We start from the raw sequence: 25,208 nt of genomic DNA, 5'->3' as shown, positions 1-25,208 counted from the left end.
AATTTTTGCCATTTCCAATGAGTCAAACTCTATCTCAGGCAACTTTAAATGCTTAACCACCGCCATAATTACCTCATCTTTTCGCATTTTATCAGGTAATGTTAACTGTAATGTTCTTGCCAAATCTAACAGTCTGCTTTTCGTTTCTGTCCGTAAGGTACTACGTGTAACATTCTCCACCCCAAAAAGCTTCTGAGCGTCTGAAAGAGCCATTGTTCACAACACTCTCCCCACTTAAACTAAAATACCACACCAGAAAAGTAACAATCCTTCACTGTCCTTAAGTTCACAAAAGCCAATCCAATAGATAAGACTTTTATCCCCCTCAAACCCACAATTGTTATGGGCGAGGCGTTTTCAGAACCCCAAAATGTATCATGGAGTTCAACCAACCTCTCCCTTTAATGGATTTGTTGCTTTTCCGAGCACACGGCTTTTTCCCTAGGTGTGGGATTACAATTATGGACACGTGGGTTTTTAAACACAAAACACTATTTATTCCATGAACTCAACTTAACATCTTAAATAAACATTGGATCTCTTAACACCCCTTACTTCAAAGATAACTCAGAAAATATTGCAACAGTAAATAATTCCTTAAAATGTTCCTTCAAACTTCCAAGAGACTTAACACCTTTAAACAGTATCACATCAGGTTAAAGGATATATATATTTTCTGTAGAATGGAAGAGATATATTAGCTTGGGTGACTTCAGTTCCAGCACCTTGTTTTCTTCCTGCAGCTCGCTGGACACACACAACCTGCTTTCTCCAACTGGCTTTCTCCTTTTAATCAGCTCACAGCAAAATAGCCCGGCACTTTGAAGCTGCTCTCAGCAAAACCAGCCAGGCACTTTTTAAAACTGAAACTGAATCTAAAACTGAAGCGGAGCTCCACCCAGTCTCTGACATCACTATTTTCTTAAAGGTACATTGCTTACACATCGATTTCTTAAAGGCACTCTTGCATGACAGGAGTCAGTCTCGCGATTGAGCCATGGTTTCCGGTTGGGGAACGCGCGTACTGCTTTCTTTGGCACGCAGCCGTCCACACATTTGCTGATGAAGTCTGTGATGGTGGTGGCATATTCATTTAAGTTGGTCGATGAGTTCTTAAATATGGACCAGTCCACTGTCTCTAAGCGGTCACGTCAGAGCTCTTCTGTTTCCTCGGACCAGCACTGCACGACCTTCTTAGCTGGATATTCCCACTTGGGTTCATGCCAGGAGAGGGAACGCCGCCTTATGGTCTGATTTCCCAAAGTGCGGTCGGGGGATGGAACGGTAGGCGCCCTTGGTTTTTGAGTAGCAGTGGTCAAGAGTGTTGTCGCCCCTGGTGGGACAGGAGATGTGCTGGTGGAATTTTGGCAGTACACTCTTGAGGTTGGCCTTGTTGAAGTCTCCGGCAACAATGAACAAGGCTTCCGGGTGTTCTGTTTCGTAGTTGTTTATAAGTCGTACAGTTTGTCCAGCGCCTTCCTCACTTCTGCCTGGGGTAGGATGTAGACCGCTGTGATAATGGCTGGTGAGGGGCTGAATGGGCCTCTTCCTGTTTCTGTGTAACAGGCTCGATGGGGGCTGAATGGGCCTCCTCCTGTTCCTGTGTAACAGGCTCGAGGGGGGCTGAATGGGCCTCCTCCTGTTCCTGTGTAACAGGCTCGAGGGGGGCTGAATGGGCCTCCTCCTGTTCCTGTGTAACAGGCTCAAGGGGGGCTGAATGGGCCTCCTCCTGTTCCTGTGTAACAGGCTCTAGAGGGGCTGAATGGGCCTCCTCCTGTCACTGAGCTCCACACATCTGAGAACCCAAAGCAATTGACAGTACACCATCCATAAGCGCAACAGTATTTATTCCACAAATCATCCCAGCAATTCTTTAACAGCAGTGCAGTAAGCAAAGTTTTTTACCCGTTTTGATATATATTACATCTTATTCGTACCTCCCCTCTGGCTGAGGACAAACACTGAGACATATGGGAATTACTGCAATTTATCCCACCCAGGTCGGTGGATATGATCTGTGCCAACATCAAACTCACCATGCTCGCCATGACTGAGGACACATGGGTGCCAACCTGCTGGCGATAGCATCGGCGAGACCTAGAGGGTGGCACCCACTCACCGATGCACACACACACACACGCTACACACAGATGCTACACACACACACCGACGGCGCACACACACACCGGCGCTCACACACACACACACACACACACACACGGGCGCGCTCACACACACACACGGGCGCGCTCACACACACACACGGGCGCGCTCACACACACACACGGGCGCGCTCACACACACACACGGGCGCGCTCACACACACACACGGGCGCGCTCACACACACACACGGGCGCGCTCACACACACACACGGGCGCGCTCACACACTGGCGCGCTCACACACTGGCGCGCTCACACACGGGCGCGCTCACACACACACACAGGAGCGCTCACACACACACACAGGCGCGCTCACACACACACACAGGCGCGCTCACACACACACACAGGCGCTCACACACACACACAGGCGCTCACACACACACAGGCGCTCACACACACACAGGCGCTCACACACACACAGGCGCTCACACACACACAGGCGCTCACACACACACAGGCGCTCACACACACAGGCGCTCACACACACAGGCGCTCACACACACACAGGCGCTCACACACACACAGGCGCTCACACACACACAGGCGCTCACACACACACAGGCGCTCACACACACACAGGCGCTCACACACACACAGGCGCTCACACACACACAGGCGCTCTCACACACACAGACGCTCTCACACACACAGACGCTCTCACACACACAGACGCTCTCACACACAGACGCTCTCACACACACAGACGCTCTCACACACACAGACGCTCTCACACACACAGACGCTCTCACACACACAGACGCTCTCACACACACAGACGCTCTCACACACACAGACGCTCTCACACACACAGACGCTCTCACACACACAGACGCTCTCACACACAGACGCTCTCACACACAGACGCTCTCACACACACAGACGCTCTCACACACACAGACGCTCACGCACACACAGACGCTCACGCACACACAGACGCTCACGCACACACAGACGCTCACGCACACACAGACGCTCACGCACACACAGACGCTCACGCACACACAGACGCTCACACACACACACAGACGCTCACACACACACAGACGCTCACACACACACAGACGCTCACACACACACAGACGCTCACACAGACGTGCTCACACACAAAGGGTAGATAGAACTGACAGGAATAAAGCAGCAGATTCAGAGAGGTGGGAATTGATGTAACAGATCCTCCCTCCCCCCTGCCCACCCCCAGCAGCTCAGGCTGAGCTCAGGCGCGATGTTCACGATGCGCCATGTGGGAAAACTAGAACACTCCCAGCTTCAGGTGCTTGGGACGATCGCTCCTCGCCCAGACACCTTCAGAACCACGGAGGCACAGATAACATTCCTGACGCCACCCCCCCCCTCCCCACCAACCCCCAGCCCTCCCTCAATCTCCGGGGACGTCACTCACACGAGCGGGTGCTCCGTCCCCAGTGGTCCGCGGGTTGTCTCAGGACAGCCAGGCCACTCCGCCAGGCCACTCCGCCAGGCCACTCCGCCAGGCCACTCCGCCAGGCCACTCCGCCAGGCCACTCCCCTACAGCAGTGAGAGAAAGCCATTGTCAGCACTGTCCAGGTGCTCAGTCTTCCCTCCCCGGGAGCTGCGGCCAGGGGTCGGGGTGGTCGAGTACTTGGGCGGCGAGCGGATGAAGAGCTGGTCCTCCTCCTTCTTCAGCCAGCGTAGCAGTTTGGTGATAATGTTGATGGCGGCTGCCTTGGTTACCAGCGGACTGAAGCAAGTGTACAGCTCAAATTTACCCGTCACCTGATGATGGAGAAGGGAATAGAGAGTGAAACCGGACAAGTCAGCGAACGGTGGGGGGGGGGAGAGAGCGGGCAAGTGAGCAAGGTGAGGGCGCAAAACTGGGTGAGCAAGCGAGGGGGGGGGGGGGGGGGGGGAGACACAAGAGATTGGGCAAGCCAGCGAGTTGGGAGCGGGGTGGGGGGGGGGGGGGGGGAAACGAGACCGGGTAAGTGAGTGAGTGGGGGGTGAGAGACTGGGAGAACCAGCAAAGGGGGGGGGGTGCGAGACTGGGCGAGCGAAGAGAGGGTGGGGGGAGTGAGACCGGGCAAGCACACAAGGGGCACAAGACCGAGGGGGTGGGGGGTGAGACCAAGGGAGGGGGGGGGGGCGAGACCGGACAAGCGGGAGAGGGGCGGGGATGCGAAAACCGGACGAGCGGGTGAGGGGCCAGAGACCGAGAGGGGGGGGGCGCGCGAAACTGAAGGGGGGGAATGAGACCGGACGCTCACACACACACATAAGACGCGAGCGGGAGAGGGGCTGGTGGGCGCAAGACCGGGGGAGGGGATGAGGGAGGGGGTGCGAGACCGGACGAGCGGTTGAGGGAGGGGGTGAGAGACCGGACGAGCAGGTGAGGGAGGGGGGTGTGAGACTGGCCAAGCGGGTGAGGGAGGGGGGTGAGAAACCGGACGAGCAGGTGAGGGAGGGGGTGCGAGACCGGACGAGCAGGTGAGGGAGGGGGTGCGAGACCGGCCAAGCGGGTGAGGGAGGGGGTGCGAGACCGGACGAGCAGGTGAGGGAGGGGGTGCGAGACCGGACGAGCAGGTGAGGGAGGGGGTGCTAGACCGGACGAGCAGGTGAGGGAGGGGGTGCTAGACCGGACGAGCGGTTGAGGGAGGGGGTGAGAGACCGGACGAGCGGGTGAGGGAGGGGGTGCGAGACCAGACGAGCAGGTGAGGGAGGGGGTGCGAGACTGGATGAGCGGGTGAGGGAGGGGGTGCGAGACCGGCCGAGCGGGTGAGGAGCTCGAGGCCGGTCGGGCGAGTGAGCGAGCAACTTGGCTTACCCAGGCTAAGAGGGTTTCCTTCTCTGCCACGTGGTAGGTGAGCCTGAGGGGGCGCGCCGAGCTGTGGATTCTGCTGTGCAAATACTGATACAGGTCAAACAGATGTTCCTTCTCCTGCTCGGTGGAGTACGGAGCTCCGATCTCAGGGCTGAGAGAGAGAGAGAGAGAGAGGCACATTAAAAAACACACCAGCACTATAACTCTGTTACCTGTACAGCCATGGGGAGGCCAATCTGCCCATCGGGCCTGTGCTGACCCTTTTGAAAGAGATCTCCAATTTGTCCCACACACTCTTTCCCCCCCCCCCCCCCCCCCCCACACACACAATCGTCCTGAAAATGTTTCCCCTTCGAGTAGTTCACCAATTCCCCCCGCCTCTCAACTTAAGAGGATGAATCTTCTCCCACGCAGGCAGTGCCTTCCAGATCACAACAACATATGCGTCAGAAATAAACCTCATCTCCCCCGCCATCCGCCCCTCGTTCTTTCACTGATTCCCGTCACCCTCCGGTTACCGACCTCCTGCTACTGTTGGCAACACGCCCCTCATTGACTCGATGAAACCCCCCGCCCCCCCATGATTGTGAACAACTCGATTAAATCTCCCCCCTCAATGTTCTCGGTTACGAGGAGATCAATCCCAGCCTCTCTCTCTCTCTCTCGTCACATTAAGAACATAAGAACTAGGAGCAGGAGTCGGCCACCTGACCCCTCGAGCCTGCTCCGCCATTCAATGAGGTCATGGCTGATCTTTTGTGGACTCAGCTCCACTTTCCGGCCCGAACCCCAGAACCCTTAATTCCCTTTATTCTTCAGAAAACTATCTATCTTTATCTTAAAAACATTTAATGAAGGAGCCTCTACTGCCTCACTGGGCAAGGAATTCCATAGATTCACAACCCTTTGGGTGAAGAAGTTCCTCCTAAACTTAGTCCTAAATCTACTTCCCCTTATTTTGAGGCTAGCCCCCTAGTTCTGCTTTCACCCGCCAATGGAAACAACCTGCCCGCATCTATCCTATCTAGTCCCTTCATAATTTTATATGGTTCTATAAGATCCCCCCCTCATCCTTCTAAATTCCAACGAGTACAGTCCCAGTCTACACAACCTCTCCTCGTAATCCAACCCCTTCAGCTCTGGGATTAACCGAGTGAATCTCCTCTGCACACCCTCCAGTGCCAGTACGTCCTTTCTCAAGTAAGGAGACCAAAACTGAACATAATACTCCAAGTGTGGCCTCACTTACACCTTATACAATTGCAGCATAACCTCCCTAGTCTTAAACTCCATCCCTCTAGCAATGAAGGACAAAATTCCATTTGCCTTCTGGATCACCTGTTGCACCTGCAAACCAACTTTTTGCGACTCATGCACTAGCATACCCAGGTCTCTCTTGCCAGCAGCATGTTTTAATATTTTATCATTTAAATAATAATCCCTTTTGCTGTTATTCCTACCAAAATGGATAACCTCACATTTATCAACATTGTATTCCATCTGCCAGACCCTAGCCCATTCACTTAGCCTATCCAAATCCCTCTGCAGACTTCCAGTATCCTCTGCACTTTTTGCTTTACCACTCATCTTAGTGTCGTCTGCAAACTTGGACACATTGCCCTTGGTCCCCAACTCCAAATCATCTCTGTAAATTGTGGACAATTGTGGGCCCAACACTGATCCCTGAGGGACACCACTGGCTACTGATTGCCAACCAGAGAAACACCCATTAATCCCCACTCTTTGCTTTCTATTAATTAACCAATCCTCTATCCATGCTCCTACTTTCCCCTTAATGCCATGCATTTTTATCTTATGCAAAAACCTTTTGTGTGGCACCTTGTCAAAGGCTTTCTGGAAATCCAGATATACCACATCCATTGGCTCCCCGTTATCTACCGCACTGTTAATGTCCTCAAAAAATTCCACTAAATTAGTTGGGCACGACCTGCCCTTTATGAACCCATGCTGCGTCTGCCCAATGGGACAATTTCCATCCAGATGCCTCGCTATTTCTTCCTTGATGATAGATTCCAGCATCTTCCCCACTACTGAAGTTAAGCTCACTGGCCTATAATTACACGCTTTCTGCCTACCTCCTTTTTTAAACAGTGGTGTCACGTTTGCTAATTTCCAATCCGCCGGGACCACCCCAGAGTACCTTAGCGACTCTTTTTTGTTTTATATATTTGTAGAAACTTTTACTATCTGTTTTTATATTCTGAGCAAGTTTACTCTCATAATCTATCTTACTCTTCTTTATAGCTTTTTTAGTAGCTTTCTGTTGCCCCCTAAAGATTTCCCAGTCCTCTAGTCTCCCACTAATCTTTGCCAATTTGTATGCTTTTTCCTTCGATTTGATACTCTCCCTTATTTCCTTAGATATCCACGGTCGATTTTCCCTCTTTCTATCGTCCTTCCTTTTTGTTGATATAAACCTTTGCTGAGCCCTGTGAAAAATCGCTTGGAAGGTTCTCCACTGTTCCTCAATGGTTTCACCATAAAGTCATTGCTCCCAGTCTACCTTAGCTAGTCCTTCTCTCATCCCATTGTAATCTGCTTTGTTTAAGCACAAAACACGAGTGTTTTCTTTTACCTTCTCACCCTCCATCTCCTCAGCGTGGAACCGTTGGGGGGAAATCTCCCTCCACCCACTCCCTCTCCGAGGCCCTTCCGACATATTTTTGGAATGTGGACGGAAGTAAAACATTTCCGACCTCTCCGATCGATCCCCAGAGCTGCAGCTCTTTAGAACGCTGGAATCATTCTTGTGCATCTGCTCAGTGCCCTCTCCAATGCCTTGACATCCTTCCTTACATATAGTGCCCAGAACTGGACACAGAGCTCCAGAAGAGGGTAACTAGAGACTTACACAAGTTCAACATGCCCTCCTTGATGGGTGCGTGTGGCCCAAATCCAGGTCATTCATGAGGGGAATTGCGAAATCAGCCAGAGCAGGACTAGGCAATCTAGCCTCTCGAGAGAAACACCCTCAATGTGATCATGACTGATCCCATTGTTATGGGCCAGGGTTTAGAGAACCCCAAAGTGTATCATGGAATTCACCTGACGCACAACTGTTAATAGATTGTGGTATGGGGAGCACGCGGCCCACTCTACAGGAGTGGTACAGCAGAAATGGAAAAGTATTTTTTTAAAGCAAAACAATGTTTATTCTATGAATTCAAGTTAACCTTGTTAAAACAAACAGTGAACAACTTAGCAACCATTAATTCAAATACACCCCCCAAAGTAAGTAATCCGTAAGCTGTCCTTTTAACATCCATACGACTTAAAACACCTTTTACCAGAAGCACATCAGGTTAAAATCATTACTGTTATTAGTTTTAAATCACCAGGATCGGTTTACAGTCTTTAGATTACAGAGAGAGATTCATACACCTTCTGGCTGTGACTGCAGCTATCCAGCTCTGAAAACAAAACTAAAACACACCCTGCAGCAAACAGCCTAAAACAAAAGTAAAAAGCTGACACAGCCCAGCTCCACCCACTCTCTGACATCACTGCAGTAGTAAACACCCATTTCTTAAAGGTACTCTCACTACAGATATTTATATACACACCCATTTATTAACACCCATTTCTTAAAGGTACTCTCACGTGACACCATCCTGGCCTCAACTTCACCGTCCTGCCCATTCTCCATAACTCTTCAACCCATTGCTAATTAAAAATCTGTCAAACCCCTCCTTCAATTTACTCACTGTCCCAGCATCCACCGCACTCTGGGCTAGTGAATTCCACACATTTACAACCCTGTGGGAGAAGTAGTTTTTCCTCAAAACAGGTTTTAAATTTGCTACCTCTTATTCTAAGATTGTGACCTTTCGTTTTAGAATGGCCCACAAGAGGAAGCATCAGCTCCCCGTCTACTTTATCCATAGCTTTTAGCATCTTGTATACTTCAGTTCGATCTCCCTGCGTTCTTTTAAACTCCAGAGTATACGCCTAAACTGTTTAATCTCTCCTCATATGACAAACCCCTCCTCTCTGAAATCAACCGAGTGATCCTCCTCCGATCGGCCTCCAATGCCACTACATCTTTCCTCAAACGAGGGGACCAAAACTGTACACAATATTCCAGGTGATGAAAGCCTGCGGAATGCTTTCCTCTACTGGGCGAGGTATTTTGTACAAAAGCAGGGACGCAAGACTGGAACTGTATAAAACGCTGCGTAGGCGAGAGTTTTGTGCACCGTTCTGGTCACCACGTCACAGTGAAGGACATATTTGCTCTGCAGAATGTGCGCAGAGATCCACAAGAATATTGCCAGGGCTGGAAAATTGCAACTCGGAGGAGAGATTGGATAGGCTCGGGTTGTTTTCCTTAGAACAAGAGGAGGCTGAGGGGGTGGCCTCTTTAAGGTGTACAAAATGATGAGGGGCCAAGGCAGGGTAGATAGGAAGTTGCCCCTAGCTCAGGGAGCCAAGGGTTATAGACTGAAGGTGATTGGTGGAAAGATTAGAGGAGACACCAGGGTAAAAAGGTTTTCACCCAGAGTGTGCTGGGCGGCAGGAATTCGCTGCTTAAGTTGGCGGTTGAGGCTGAAATGCTCAACTTGGTTGAAAGGTACCTGGGGAGCGGGATTAAAATGAACGGCTAATTTATTTTCTCTCTTTTTCTATGGCCGGCGCAGGCCTGATGGGCTGAATGGCCTCTATCTGCACCACAGATTTCTGTTTGTTTTTTACGGCAAGATCGACGACCACTAAGCAACACCGCTGCACACTCCCCTCCCACCTGGAAGACAACCGCCATGACTCTGACCCAGAAACAATTGCGTCGCCTTGTTGCCTCTGCTCCTTGCTACACCACCGCCCCCCCCCCCCCCCGCCCCCCGCCCCCCCCCCCCACCCCCCCACCACCCCCAACAAAGCCGGTCCACCATCTACAAGGCACAAGTCAGGAGTTTGATGGACTCTGCCACGCGCTTGGAAGATCGCGGCCCCAACAACACTCGAGAAGCTCAACATATCCAGGACACGCAAACCACCATCTCCACCTTCCGTTCTCGCCACCCACCGACGCACAACGGAACTTGTGGGAGGAAACCGGAGCACCCGGAGGAAACCCACGCGGACACAGGGAGAACGTGCAGACTCCGCACAGTCATCCAAGTGGGAATCGAACCCGGGTCTCTGGCACTGTGAAGCAACAGTGCTAACCACTGTGCTACCGTGCTGCCCCCATCTAGACCAAAGAGCCCTGGCCAGTTGAACCATTCCTAATCGGTATAGATTCCCGGTTTGGGGAATGGGCCTTGTGAATCCTTTCTCCGCACTTCCTCTGGTGCCTCCATTTAAATGTTGAGCCACACTCCTTGGCAGTGTTTGTCTGCCAACGGGCTGCCCCCCCTCTGCCCTCCATCTCTACTCCTCACATTTCCATCGGGGGTGGGGAAAGAGGACTCCATGTTACCCCGGCAATCGGGCTGAGGAACAGGGAAGGGGGAGCAAGAGCTTGCGAGATGGAGAGCACGCGGACACGTACAAAGAACAAAGAAATATACAGCACAGGAACAGGCCCTTCGGCCCTCCAAGCCCGTGCCGACCATGCTGCCCGACTAAACTACAATCTTCAACACTTCCTGGGTCCGTATCCCTCTATTCCCATCCTATTCATATATTTGTCAAGATGCCCCTTAAATGTCCCGATCGTCACTGCTTCCACCACCTCCTCCGGCAGCGAGTTCCAGGCACCCACTACCCTCTGCGTAAAAACCTTGCCTCGTACATCTACTCTAAACCTTGCCCCGCTCGCCTTATACTCAATGCCCCGGCCAATGAAGGCAAGCATGCCGTATGCCTTCTTGACTACCTTCTCCACCTGTGTTGCCCCTTTCGGTGACCTGTGGACCTGTACTCCAAGATCTCTCTGACTTTCAATACTCTTGAGGGTTCTACCATTCACTGTATATTCCCTACCTGCATTAGACCTTCCAAAATGCATTACCTCACATTTGTCCGGATTAAACTCCATCTGCCACCTCTCCGCCCAAGTCTCCAAACAATCTAAATCCTGCTGTATCCTCAGACAGTCCTCATCGCTATCCGCAATTCCACCAACCTTTGTGTCGTCTGCAAACGTACTAATCAGACCAGTTACATTTTCCTCCAAATCATTTATATATACTACAAACAGCAAAGGTCCCAGCACGGATCCCTGCGGAACACCACTGGTCACCGCCCTCCAATTAGAAAAGCACCCTTTGCTACTCTCTGCCTTCTATGACCTAGCCAGTTCTGTATCCACCTTGCCAGCTCACCCCTGATCCCGTGTGACTTCACCTTTTGTACTAGTCTACCATGAGGGACCTTGTCAAAGGCCTTACTGAAGTCCATATAGACAACATCCACTGCCCTACCTGCATCAATGATCTTTGTGACCTCCTCGAAAAACTCTATCAAGTTAGTGAGACACGACCTCCCCTTCACAAAACCGTGCTGCCTCTCACTAATACGTAGGACAAGAGACTGAGTATAAGAAACGGCAGGTGCACGCGAGGTCGGCCACAGGATTCCCCTCTTACCTGGTGTATTGGGTCAGCTGCTTGTGGTTGTCTGGGATGTCCAGGGGCTTGTACATGAAATGCCAGAGGTCGGAGACGCCAACGTGCGAGGTGGAGGCCGCGTTGCTGCGCAGGGCCGCGTCGATGGCCTGCAGTAGGCCCTGGGCCCTCAGGCCTTCCTCGATCCTCCTCTTGCAGGCCGACACACTGTAAAAGGCCGTCTTGTCAGTGGAGATGAGCAGGAGGCAGAGCGTGCAAGCCGGGTCCAGGTAGGAGATGTAGGCGTAAAAGTAGCTGTCCGGGTAGAGTCGGGGTAGGCAGATAGGGGTCCAGACCTCGCCAGCCTGGAAGGACGAGGAGCCCGCCAGCAGGTTGAAGAGCAGGTGCAGGTCGACAGGGTCCAGCCTCGAGTCGTCGATCACCGCCCGCTCCTGCACGATGGCCACCAGCTGGCCCTTGGCCACCAGGATGGAGAAGACCAGGTTGGGGGTGACGGCCTTCTGCAGGAGCTGGCTGACCCCGTCGCGGAGCGAGGCGGCCAGTGGCAGGCACTGCACGGCCCCCAGCAGGAAGCTGGGGTCGGAGTCCATGTGGCGCAGGAGGTTATCCAGGATCTTCTCCGAGCCGGCCAGGAGGCGCCGCAGGTCATAGTTCTTCTTGCGCTCGAAGATGCGCGTGACCGTGACCTGCGTCAGCATGCTGATGATCTGGTAGTAGACGTACAGCAGCTCACGGCGAAGCTGCTCCTCTGACTGCCGGCTACGCGACACTGACACCAACACCAGGGGACCCTGCTGGCTGAACACAACCTTGTAGTCGTCTGAAAGGGTAAAGGTGAAAGGTCAGAGAGTGTGCAGCCACTGTTAGCCTTGGTTCACGAGCGCACGTAAAATAATTCCCCAAAAATGTATTTGTTGACGGAAGGTGGGCTCCACTGGCTGGGTCACCATTTCATTCCCAACCGTGGAGGCAGTTAAAAGTCAACCAATTGCTGTGGGGCCGGGAGTCACATGTAGGCGAGACCAGGCAAGGATGGCAGATTTCCTTCCCTGAAGAGTATTAGTGAATCGGATGGGTTTTTACAACAAACAACAATAGTTTCATGGTCCCCTTTTAGACTTTCAATTCTAGATTTTTATTGAATTCAAATTTAACACCTACAGTGCTGGGTGGGGAGATTCAAACCGGGGTCCGCAGGGTACCCTATGGGTCTCTGGATTAGTTGCCCAGCGACAACACTAATTCCCCACCAACTCCCCAGAAGGAAAAGTAGACCATTCGGTCCATCTAGTCTGCTCCGCCATTTAATGAGATCCTGGCTGTCCTGATGTGATAATCCTCAACTCCACTTTCCCACCGTATCCCCATAACCCTTGATTACCTCACTGATTAAAAATCAATCCCAGCCTTGAACAAACTTAACGGCTATGGGAGGGTCCGTGCTGAGGGAGCGCCGCACATCGGGAGGCTCCGTGCTGAGGGAGCGCCGCCCTGCGGGAGGCTCCGTGCTGAGGGAGTGTCCCCCTGCGGGAGGCTCCGTGCTGAGGGAGCGCCGCCCTGCGGGAGGCTCCGTGCTGAGGCAGCTCCGCCCTGCGGGAGGCTCCGTGCTGAGGGAGCACCGCCCTGCGGGAGGCTCCGTGCTGAGGGAGCGCCGCCCTGCGGGAGGCTCCGTGCTGAGGCAGCTCCGCCCTGCGGGAGGCTCAGTTCTGAGGGAGCACCGCCCTGCGGGAGGCTCCGTGCTGAGGGAGCTCCACCATGTGGGAGGCTCCGTGCTGAGGGAGCTCCGCCCTGCGGGAGGCTCCGTGCTGAGGGAGCACCGCCCTGTGGGAGGCTCCGTGCTGAGGGAGCACCGCCCTGTGGGAGGCTCCGTGCTGAGAGAGCTCCACCATGTGGGAGGCTCCGTGCTGAGGGAGCACCGCCCTGTGGGAGGCTCCGTGCTGAGGGAGCACCGCCCTGCGGGAGGCTCCGTGCTGAGGGAGCACCGCCCTGCGGGAGGCTCCGTGCTGAGAGAGCTCCACCATGTGGGAGGCTCCGTGCTGAGGGAGCACCGCCCTGTGGGAGGCTCCGTGCTGAGGGAGCACCGCCCTGCGGGAGGCTCTGTGCTGAGGGAGTGTCACCCTGCGGGAGGCTCTGCGCTGAGGGAGCGCCGCCCTGCGGGAGGCTCCGTGCTGAGGGAGCGCCGCCCTGCAGGAGGCTCTGTGCTGAGGGAGTGTCACCCTGCGGGAGGCTCCGTGCTGAGGGAGTGTCACCCTGCGGGAGGCTCCGTGCTGAGGGAGCTCCACCCTGTGGGAGGCTCCGTGCTGAGGGAGTGTCCCCCTGCGGGAGGCTCCGTGCTGAGGGAGTGTCACCCTGCGGGAGGCTCCGTGCTGAGGGAGTGGCCCACTGCGGGAGGCTCCGTGCTGAGGGAGCTCCACCCTGCGGGAGGCTCCGTGCTGAGGGAGCGCCGCCCTGCGGGAGGCTCCGTGCTGAGGGAGCGCCGCCCTGCGGGAGGCTCCGTGCTGAGGGAGTGTCCCCCTGCGGGAGGCTCCGTGCTGAGCGAGTGTCCCCCTGCGGGAGGCTCTGTGCTGAGAGAGTGTCACCCTGCGGGAGGCTCCGTACTGAGGGAGCTCCACCCTACGGGAGGCTCCGTGCTGAGGGAGCGCTGCCCTGCGGGAGGCTCCGTTGTGAGGTAGCGCTGCCCTGAGGGAGGCTCCGTGCTGAGGGAGTGCCGCGCTGAAGGAGGCTCCGCGCTGAGGGAGCGTCGCCCTGCAGGAGGCTCCGCGCTGAGGGAGCACCGCCCTGTGGGAGACTCCGTGCTGAGGGAGCACCGCCCTGCGGGAGGCTCTGCGCTGAGGGAGCGTCGCCCTGCGGGAGGCTCTGCGCTGAGGGAGCGTCGCCCTGCGGGAGGCTCCGTGCTGAGGGAGCACCGCCCTGCGGGAGGCTCTGCGCTGAGGGAGCGTCGCCCTGCGGGAGGCTCTGCGCTGAGGGAGCGTCGCCCTGCGGGAGGCTCCGCGCTGAGGGAGCGTCGCCCTGCGGGAGGCTCTGCGCTGAGGGAGCGTCGCCCTGCGGGAGGCTCTGCGCTGAGGGAGCGTCGCCCTGCGGGAGGCTCTGCGCTGAGGGAGCGTCGCCCTGCGGGAGGCTCCGCGCTGAGGGAGCGTCGCCCTGCGGGAGGCTCCGCGCTGAGGGAGCACCGCCCTGCGGGAGGCTCTGCGCTGAGGGAGCGTCGCCCTGCGGGAGGCTCCGTGCTGAGGTAGCGCTGCCCTGCGGGAGGCTCCGTGCTGAGGGAGCGCCGCGCTGAAGGAGCGCCGCGCTGAAGGAGGCTCCGCGCTGAGGGAGCTCCACCATGTGGGAGGCTCCGTGCTGAGGGAGTGTCACCCTGCGGGAGGCTCCGTGCTGAGGGAGCTGCACCCTGCGGGAGGCTCCGTGCTGAGGGAGCTCCGCCCTGCGGGAGGCTCCATGCTGAGGGAGCTCCGCCCTGCGGGAGGCTCCGTGCTGAGGGAGCGCCGCCCTGCGGGAGGCTCTGTGCTGAGGGAGCGCCGCCCTGCGGGAGGCTCCGTGCTGAGGGAGCTGCACCCTGCGGGAGGCTCTGTGCTGAGGGAGCTGCACCCTGCGGGAGGCTCCGTGCTGAGGGAGCTCCACTCTGTGGGAGGCTCTGCGCTGAGGAAGCACCGCCCTGCGGGAGGCTCTGCGCTGAGGGAGCGTCGCCCTGCGGGAGGCTCCGTGCTGAGGGAGTGCCGCGCTGAAGGAGGCTCCGTGCTGAGGGAGCTCCACTCTGTGGGAGGCTCTGCGCTGAGGAAGCACAGCCCTGCGGGAGGCTCCGTGCTGAGGAAGCACCGCCCTGCGGGAGGCTCCGTGCTGAGGGAGCGTCGCCCTGCGGGAGGCTCCGCGCCGTAGCCATCTACATTTCAGTATATAAAATGGACACTTGCATAGCATACAGGGAAAAGTGGACAAAGCAAAGCAACAAGCAGGCACAGGGCCTGAATGTATATTAGGAAGACAGACTGCAGACGGAACTGAAACCCTGGGCCGATTTACATATTGATGGCCCATCTCCGAGGAACAAAGAACTAGTGCTCAGGTAGCCGATATGTCCCAGACATTTCAACGCCACCACTCCAGCAAGAAGGCACAAACAAAGCAAGGCCAACGGCCACTTAGGACGTGCACAGCCATCAAGGATTGCAAAGATGAATCTGGATAGGAGCGAAAGTAACAGGGTAGTTGTTAGGGGGGTCTTTACCTTTCCAAATATTGACTGGAAACGCTATAGTCCGAGTACTTTAGATGGGTCCGTTTTTGTCCAATGTGTGCAGGAGGGTTTCCTGATACAGTATGTAGATAGGCCAACGAGAGGCGAGGCCATATTGGATTTGGTACTGGGTAATGAACCAGGACAGGTGTTAGATTTGGTAGGTGAGCACTTTGGTGATAGTGACCACAATTCGGTTACGTTTACTTTAGTGTTGGAAAGGGATAGGTATATACCGCAGGGCAAGCTGGGGGAAAGGCAATTATGATGCGATGAGGCAAGACTTAGGATGCATAGGATGGGGTAGGAAACTGCAGGGAATGGGCACAATGGAAATGTGGAGCTTGTTCAAGGAACAGCTACTGCATGTCCTTGATAAGTATGTACCTGTCAGGCAGGGAGGAAGTCATTGAGCGAGGGAACAGTGGTTGACTAAAGTAGTTGAATCACTTGTCAAGAGGAAGAAGGAGGCTTATGTAAAGATGAGATGTGAAGGTTCAGTTAGGGCGCTCGAGAGTTACAAGTTCGCTAGGAAGGACCTAAAGAGAGAGCTAAGAAGGGCCAGGAGGGGACATGAGAAGTCTTTGGCAGGTAGGATCAAGGATAACCCTAAAGCTTTCTATAGATATGTCAGGAATAAACGAATGACAAGGGTAAGAGCAGTGCCAGTCAAGGACAGTAGTGGGAAGTTGTCATAGAATTTACAGTGCAGAAGGAGGCCATTCGGCCCATCGAGTCTGCACCAGCTCTTGGAAAGAGCACCCTACCCAAGGTCAACACCGCCACCCTATCCCCATAACCCAGTAACCCCACCCAACACTAAGGGCAATTTTGGACACTAAGGGCAATTTATCATGGCCAATCCACCTAACCTGCACATCTTTGGACTGTGGGAGGAAACCGGAACACCCGGAGGAAACCCACGCACACACGGGGAGGATGTGCAGACTCCGCACAGACAGTGACCCAAGCCGGAATCGAACCTGGGACCCTGGAGCTGTGAAGCAATTGTGCTATCCACAAGGCTACCGTGCTGCCTCTTGTGCGTGGAATCAGAGGAGATAGGAGAGGTGCTAAATGAATATTTTTCGTCAGCATTCGCACATGAAAAAGACAATGTTGTCGAGGAGAATACGGAGATACAGGCTACTAGACTAGAAGGGCTTAAGGTTCATAAGGAAGATGTGTTAGCAATTCTGGAAGTGTGAAAATAGATAAGTCCCCTGGGCCAGATGGGATTTATCCTAGGATTCTCTGGGAAGCTAGGGAGGAGATTGCGGAGCCTTTGGCTTTGATCTTTATGTCGTCATTGTCTACAGGAATAGTGCCAGAAGACTGGAGGATAGCAAATGTTGTCCCCTTGTTCAAGAAGGGGAGTAGAGACAACCCCGGTAACTATAGACCAGTGAGCCTTACTTCTGTTGAGGGCAAAGTCTTGGAAAGGTTTATAAGAGATAGGATTTATAATCATCTGGAAAGGAATAATTTGATTAGGGATAGTCAACACGGTTTGTGAAGGGTAGGTCATGTCTCACAAACCTTATTGAGTTCTTTGAGAAGGTGACCAAACAGGTGGATGAGGGTAAAACAGTTGATGTGGTGTATATGGATTTCAGTAAAGCGTTTGATAAGGTTCCCCATGGTAGGCTACTGCAGAAAATACGGAGGCATGGGATTCAGGGTGATTTAGCAGTTTGGATCAGAAATTGGCTAACTGGAAGAAGACAAAGGGTGGTGGTTGATGGGAAATGTTCAGCCTGGAGTTCAGTTACTAGTGGTGTACCACAAGGATCTGTTTTGGGGCCACTGCTGTTTGTCATTTTTATAAATGACCTGGAAGAGGGCGTAGAAGGATGGGTGAGTAAATTTGCAGATGACACTAAAGTCGGTGGAGTTATGGACAGTGCGGACGGATGTTACAAGTTACAGAGGGACATAGATAAGCTGCAGAGCTGGGCTGAGAGGTGGCAAATGGAGTTTAATGCAGAAAAATGTGAGGTGATTCATTTTGGAAGGAGTAACAGGAAGACAGAGTACTGGGCTAATGGTAATATTCTTGACAGTGTGGATGAGCAGAGAGATCTCGGTGTCCATGTACATAGATCCCTGAAAGTTGCCACCCAGGTTGAGAGGGTTGTTAAGAAGGCGTACGGTGTGTTAGCTTTTATTGGTAGAGGGATTGAGTTTCAGAGCCATGAGGTCATGTTGCAGCTGTACAAAACTCTGGTGCGGCTGCATTTGGAGTATTGCATGCAATTCTGGTCGCCGCATTATAGGAAGGATGTGGAAGCATTGGAAAGGGTACAGAGGAGATTTACCAGGATGTTGCCTGGTTTGGAGGGAAGATCTTATCAGGAAAGGCTGAGGGACTTGAGGCTGTTTTCGTTAGAGAGAAGAAGGTTAAGAGGTGACTTAATTGAGACATACAAGATGATCAGAGGATTGGATAGGGTGGACAGTGAGAGCCTTTTTCCTCGGATGGTGATGGCTAGCACGAGGGGACATAGCTTTAAATTGAGGGGAGATAGATATAAGACAGATGTCAGAGGTAGGTTCTTTACTCAGAGAGTAGTAAGGGCGTGGAATGCCCTGCATGCAACAGTAGTGGACTCGCCAACACTAAGGGCATTCAAATGGTCATTGGATAAACATGGATGATAAGGGAATAGTATAGATGGGCTTCAGAGTGGTTTCACAGGTTGGCGCAACATCGAGGGCCGAAGGGCCTGTACTGCGCTGTAATGTTCTATGTTCTAAGGCACCCGCCCCTTTATTGGCTCAGATCGATGGCAGTGATCAAGGAGTTGCCCAATTAATTGGGACCAAGTTTAAGGCCCGCCTAAAAGCGCGCAAAGTCCCTCCGAGTAGGGACTTCCAGGTGCGGCTATGCAGAGCTAGGTCGCATATTCGGTAGCTCTCGCTTGGAATGTACTTTTTGGCTCTTTTACAGGGCCCCCACGGCATTTGTTTGACATTTCCTGGTGTGGGAAGACGACTGTAACATTCCCCTGACAGCGTCCCCCAGGAATGTTATGTCTTTTGGTTACCAGACCCGGCAGAAACAGTAAAAGATTTGTCTGTAACTGCAGGGGAGAGAGGAGCCTCTTCCAGCATGCAGGCGGGTAAGGGCAAGCTTAAAGCTGCAACCTGACTTGAGGGCCTCTAATAAAGTTGAATTCTAGCAGCAGAGGGAACAACTGTGAAGAGATCTACCAAGGCCATTGAAGAAGCGGGGACGAGGCTTCCGGTGGCGGCCATGGAGGAGTAGGTCGCGCATTCGGCAGCTCCCGTCTGGAACTTACTCTCAGACCTTTTTCAGGAGTTTTCACAGACGTTTTGGGGCAGATTGGTGAAGCGAACACTGCCAAAAGGATTCCCTCTCGAGACTTCCGGTTGCGGCTATGCGGAGCTAAGTCGCACATTCGGCGGCTCCCGCAAAAATGGACTTTTGGGCTCTTTTCAGGGCCCCCAAGGGCACTTTTTCGACGTTTCCCGGTGTGGGAAGGAGCTCCCCGTCAGTATATGGCTTTAACTAGGAGCGGGGCAACAAAAAAGTTGGTGGTGGAACAGAAGAAGGGAGGGAAGAAGGACAAAATGGCGGCGGGCGGAGACCAGGCAGCGTGGAAGCAGTGTGCGGAGGAGCAACAGGAGGGTATCCAGCGTTGCCTCAGAGAGATTAAAACGGACCTGCTAGAGCCGATGAAGGCTTCTATTGATAAGCTACTGGAGACACAGACGGCCCAGGGGGTGGCGATCCGAGAGGCTCGACAAAAGATCTCTGACAATGAGGACGAGATCTTAGGCCTGGCGGTAAAGGTGGAGGCGCACGAGGTGCTCCACAAGAAATGGCTGGAGCGGTTCGAGGAGATCGAGAATTGTCGAGGCGGAAGAATCTGCGGATTCTGGGCCTCCCGGAGGGGCTGGAAGTGGGGGCCTATGTGATCACCATGTTGAACTCGCTGATGGGAGCGGGGTCCTTCCAGGGGCCCCTGGAGCTGGAAGGGGCCCATAGAGTGCTGGCGAGGAGGCCCAAGGCTAACGAGCCTCCGCGGGCAGTGCTGGTGCGGTTCCATCGGTTCGTCGATCGGGAGTGTGCGCTCAGGTGGGCCAAGAAGGAGAGGAGCAGCAGGTGGGAGAACGCGGAGGTTCGAATATATCAGGACTGGAGTGCGGAGGTGGAGAAGAGAAGGGCCGGGTACAATCGAGCGAAGGCGGTGCTGCACAGGAAGGGGGTGAAGTTTGGCATGTTGCAGCCGACGCGACTGTGGGTTACCTACAAGGACCGCCACCATTATTTTGAGTCTCCGGAGGAGGCGTGGGCCTTTGTTCAGGCCGAGAAGCTGGACACAGACTGAGGGTCGGGATGGGCGATTGGGGGCTGCGGTGGATATGTTATGTCTATTTTTGGTTCGCGGGGGCCTTTGCATTGTTTTGGGTTTCTTTTTCTCTGTGTTTTTCTCTTTCGGGTTGGGGAGGGTGGATGGGGCGGGTTGGGCACTGTTTTGGTTGGTGGCGGGGCCTGGTAGGTGGAGAGCGCGGGATTTTTTGCCGCGCCGAAGACTTGGGGGGGGGGGGGGCGGGGAAGCGAGGATTGTTTCCCGCGCTTAGATCGGAGGGGGGAGGGAGAGAGCCTGTCGATCGGGAGCGGGAGAGGAGGGTGTGCCATACAATGGGAGGAGTCAAAGGGGAGGCGGGAGTGGCCGGGGTCAGCTGACTTGCGGAAGTGCAATGGGGGAGTAAACCAGCTAGGATGGGTCCTAGCCGGGGGGAGGGGGGGTGGGAATCAAGTTGCTGCTGCTAAGGTCAAGGAGGAGCTGGAGCGAGTGGGGGGGGGGGGGGGGGCGAGACGGGGGTATGCCGCTGTGAGGAACGGGCCGGGTGTGGGTGCGGGCGCGTGGCTGGCCGAGGAGGGGTCATGGCTAGTCGGCGGGGGAGGGGGGCGGGTAGACCCCTGATCCGGCTGATAACCTGGAATGTAAGGGGACTGAATGGGCCGGTCAAGCGGGCCCACGTGTTTGCGCACCTGAAGGGGCTTAAGGCGGATGTGGTTATGCTCCAGGAGACACACCTGAAGGTGGCAGACCAGGTAAGACTGAGGAAAGGGTGGGTAGGTCAGGTGTTTCCCTCGGGGCTAGATGCGAAAAATCGAGGGGTGGCGATCTTGGTGGGAAAGAAGGTGTCATTCGAGGCGTCGAGCATTGTGGCAGATAATGGCGGTAGGTACATAATGGTAAGTGGTAAGTTGCAGGGAGAGAGGGTGGTACTGGTCAATGTGTATGCTCCGAACTGGGACGATGCGGGTTTTATGCGGCGTATGTTGGGTCGGATCCCAGACTTGGAAGTGGGTGGCCTGATAATGGGGGGAGACTTTAACACGGTGTTGGATCCGGCACTGGATCGCTCCAGGTCTAGGACGGGTAGGAAGCCGGCGGCGGCTAGAGTGTTGAGGGGATTTATGGACCAAATGGGAGGGGTGGACCCTTGGAGATTTCCAAGGCTGGGGGCTAGGGAATTTTCATTCTTCTCACATGTCCATAAGGCTTATTCTCGAATTGACTTTTTCATTTTGAGTAGGGCGCTGATAGCGAGAGTAGAGGATACCGAGTATTCGGCAATAGCCATTTCGGACCACGCCCCGCATTGGGTGGACTTGGAGATGGGGGAGGAGAGGGACCAGCGCCCGCTGTGGCGCTTGGAGGTGAGGCTGTTGGCGGACGAGGAGGTGAGCGAGCGGGTCCGAATAAGTATAGAGAGGTACTTGGGGACCAACGACAACGGGGAGGTCCGAGTGGGGATGGTATGGGAGTCACTGAAGGCGGTGGTGAGGGGAGAGCTGATCTCCATTAGGGCCCACAAGGAGCGGAGGGAGCGGGGGGGAGAGAGAGAGAGGCTGGTGGGGGAGATGGTGAGGGTAGACAGGAGGTAGAGCCTGAGGAAGGATTGTTGAGGAAGAGGCGCAGCCTCCAGGCCGAATTCGACCTGGTGACCACCAGGAAGGCGGAGGTGCAGTGGAGGAAGGCCCAGGGGGCAGTCTACGAGTATGGGGAAAAGACAAGCCGGATGCTGGCGCATCAGCTTCGGAAGCGGGACGCAGCTAGGGAGATCGGGAGTTAAGGACAGGGGAGGGAGTGTGATGAGGAGTGGAGTTGGCATCAATGGGGTCTTCAGGGACTTCTAAGAGGAATTGTACCGATCCGAGCCCCCATGGGAGGAGGGAAGGATGGGCCGTTTCCTGGACCAATTGAGGTTTCCAAAGGTGGAAGAGGGACTCGTGGCGGGACTGAGGGCCCCGATTGGGCTGGAGGAGCTGATCAAAGGGATAGGAAGCATGCAGGCGGCGAAGGCACCGGGGTCGGACGTTTTCCCAGTCGAACTATATAAAAAAATATATGGACCTGTTGGGCCCCCTGTTAGTTAGGACCTTTAATGAGGCAAGGGAGTGGGGGGGGGCTTTACCCCCGACGATGTCCCGGGCACTGATCTCCTGGATCCTGAAGCGGGACAAGGATCCCCTGCAGTGTGGGTCTTACAGACCGATTTCCTTGCTAAATGTAGATGCCAAGGTGCTGGCGAAGATCTTAGCCATGAGGATTGAGGATTGTGTGCCGCAGATCATCCATGAAGACCAGACGGGGTTTGTGATGGGGAGACAGTTGAACGCGAATGTGCGGAGGTTTTTGAACGTTATCATGATGCCGGCGAGGGAGGGGGAGGCGGAGATAGTGGTGGCGATTGACGCTGAGAAAGCCTTCGATAGGGTAGAGTGGGGGTACCTGTGGGAGGTGCTGAAGAGGTTCAGGTTTGGGGAGGGGTTTGTCAGGTGGGTTAGGCTGTTGTATGAGGTCCCGATGGCGAGTGTGGCCACAAATAGGAGGAGGTCCGAGTACTTTCGGTTGCACCGAGGGACGAGACAGGGGTGTCCCCTCTACCCACTGCTCTTCGCACTGGCGATTGAACCCCTGGCTATGGCACTGAGAGAGTCGAGGAACTGGAGGGGGTTGGTGCGGGGTGGGGAGGAGCATAGGGTGTCGCTTTATGCGGACGACCTGCTGCTGTATGTGGCGGACCCGGTGGGAGGAATGCCAGAAGTAATGAGGATCCTTCGGGAATTCGGGGACTTTCCGGGGTACAAGCTCAATATGGGGAAGAGCAAGCTGTTCGTAGTTCAGCTAGGGGACCAGGAGAGGGGGATTGGCGAGCTCCCACTAAAAAGGGCGGCGAGGAGCTTCAGATATTTGGGGGTCCAGGTGGCCAGGAGCTGGGGGGCCCTGCATAGGCTTAACTTTACAAGGCTGGTGGAGCAAATGGAGGAGGAGTTCAAGAGGTGGGACGTGTTGCCGCTGTCCCTGGCGGGTAGAGTGCAGTCAATCAAAATGACGGTGCTCCCAAGGTTTTTGTTCCTGTTCCAGTGCCTCCCCGTGTTTATCCCGAAGGCATTTTTCAGGCGGGTTAACAGGAGTATAATGGGGTTTGTGTGGGCGCGAGGGACTCCGAGGGTGAGAAGGGTGTTCCTGGAGCGGTTTGTGATGCGGGGGCTGGCGCTGCCCAACCTCTGTGGGTACTACTGGGCCGCCAATGCGACGATGGTGCGCAAGTGGGTGATGGAGGGGGAGGGGGCTGCATGGAAGAGGCTGGAGACGGCGTCCTGTGTGGGTACGAGTCTGGGGGCGCTGGCAACGGCGCCGCTGCCACTCCCTCCAATGAGGTATACCACGAGCCTGGTGGTGGTGGCGGCTCTCAAAATTTGGGGGCAGTGGAGGCGGCATAGGGGGGAAGTTGGGGCCTTGGCGTGGACCCCATTACGGGGGAACCACGGGTTCATCCAAGGGAGAACAGATGGAGGGTTTTCGGGGTGTCACAGGGCAGTGATACGAAGGTTGGGGACCTGTTTGTGGACGGGAAGTTCGCGAGCTTGGGTGAGCTAGAGAAGTACGGGCTCCCCCCCCCCGGGAACACCTTCAGGTACTTACAGGTAAGGGCGATTGCCAGACGGCAGGTGGTGGAATTCCCACGGCTACTGCCACACACAGTACAGGACAGGGTGCTCTCGGGGGGGGGGGGGGGGGGGGGGGGGAGTGGGGAAGATCTCGCGGAAACTTACCAGATGATGCAGGAGGAGGAGGAGGCCTCGGTGGTGGAGTTGAAAGCTAAATGGGAGAAGTTGGGAGAGGAGATCGAAGAGGGGACTTGGGCAGATGCCCTAGGGAGGGTGAATTCTTCCTCTTCGTGCGCGAGGCTCAGCCTCTTACAGTTTAAGATGCTGCACAGGGCACACGTGACCGGGACAAGGATGAGCCGGGTCTTTGGGGGTGAGGACAGGTGTGTTAGGTGCTCAGGGAGCCCAGCAAATCACACCCATATGTTCTGGGCATGCCCAGCGCTGCAGGAATTTTGGAAGGGCGTAGCGAGTACGGTTTCGAGGGTGGTAGGATCCAGGGTCAGACCGGGCTGGGGGCTCGGAATATTTGGGGTGGCAGAGGAGCCGGGAGTGCAGGAGGTGAAAGAGGCCGGAATTCTGGCCTTTGCGTCCCTGGTAGCCCGGTGAAGGATTCTCCTTCAGTGGAGGGATGCGAGGCCCCCAAGCGTGGAATCCTGGATCAGCGATATGGCGGGGTTCATTAAATTGGAGAGGGTGAAATTTGCCATGAGAGGGTCGGTACAAGGGTTCTTTAGGCGGTGGCAACCGTTCTTAGACTTTCTGGCAGAACGCTAGACATTGGTCAATGGTAGCAGCAGCTGGGGGGGGGGGGTTACTTTATTTTTGTTTATGATATTTACACTGGAGGGTCTGAGGGGGTGTTTACACCTGTTGTGTTAAGTCGGGGTGTTAATGTTAATTTATTAGTTATGTACAGTGGGGGGGGGGCGGTTTGGGGGGTTGCTTTTTTAGATTGTGTTTTGTACTTAACCCTGTTGGGTTCTTTTTCTTTCTCCTTTTGTTATTGATATTTTATGAAAACCTTTAATAACATTTTTTTAAAGTCCCTCCGAGTAAAAGAAGGAACCCCCGCCAAAGGTTCCGTCTCTTGGATTTGGCTCTCAAGCGGAGAGACCTTTCCACCTGCACCACCAGAAGCAGGTAAGTTCAAGTTCAACGCTCGCTACCAGACGGACGACCTTAGCTGTTCTCCTGTTACCTCTTCAAACCCAACAGCCTCAGATTCGAACAACGGCCATTGTTCCTCTGACCTAAGTGGGCGCCCGAAGTTAAGTATAGGTGTTAGTGATAGATGTAGTTTAGCCTGTAGTGTTATTGTGCATGAGTAAATCATACTGTGTGTAAATAAAGTACCATTGACTTTGAACTAGCTAACTGGTGTATTGGCTCTTCGATCGATATTCGGTGGGAGCGCCGCCCTGCGGGAGGCTCCGCGCTGAGGGAGCGATGCCCTGCAGGAGACTCCGTGCTGAGGGAGGCTCCGCGCTGAGGGAGCGCCACCCTGCGGGAGGCTCCGCGCTGAGGGAGCACCGGCCTGCTGGAGGCTCC

General features: G+C 54.8%; 1 protein-coding gene across 3 annotated transcripts in view; it reads right to left on the bottom strand.

The window, feature by feature from the left end:
• Positions 1-1,830: 1,830 nt before the first annotated feature.
• Positions 1,831-25,208, bottom strand: part of LOC140398978 (vacuolar fusion protein MON1 homolog B-like) — a 79,365-nt gene continuing 55,987 nt past the window's right edge. For all 3 annotated transcript variants that reach the window (XM_072487998.1, XM_072487999.1, XM_072488000.1), the window contains 3 exons: positions 11,512-12,310; positions 4,964-5,111; positions 1,831-3,918 (listed from right to left, as the gene is read on the bottom strand). In XM_072487998.1, coding sequence (XP_072344099.1) covers positions 3,691-3,918; positions 4,964-5,111; positions 11,512-12,310 — 1,175 coding nt within the window. In that variant the 3' untranslated portion in view covers positions 1,831-3,690. The remainder of the gene's footprint in view (positions 3,919-4,963; positions 5,112-11,511; positions 12,311-25,208) is intronic.

This window comes from Scyliorhinus torazame, chromosome 22 (assembly GCF_047496885.1).
Source record: "Scyliorhinus torazame isolate Kashiwa2021f chromosome 22, sScyTor2.1, whole genome shotgun sequence".
NCBI classification, from domain to species: domain Eukaryota; kingdom Metazoa; phylum Chordata; class Chondrichthyes; order Carcharhiniformes; family Scyliorhinidae; genus Scyliorhinus; species Scyliorhinus torazame.
This window is presented reverse-complemented; position numbering and strand designations above follow the sequence as displayed.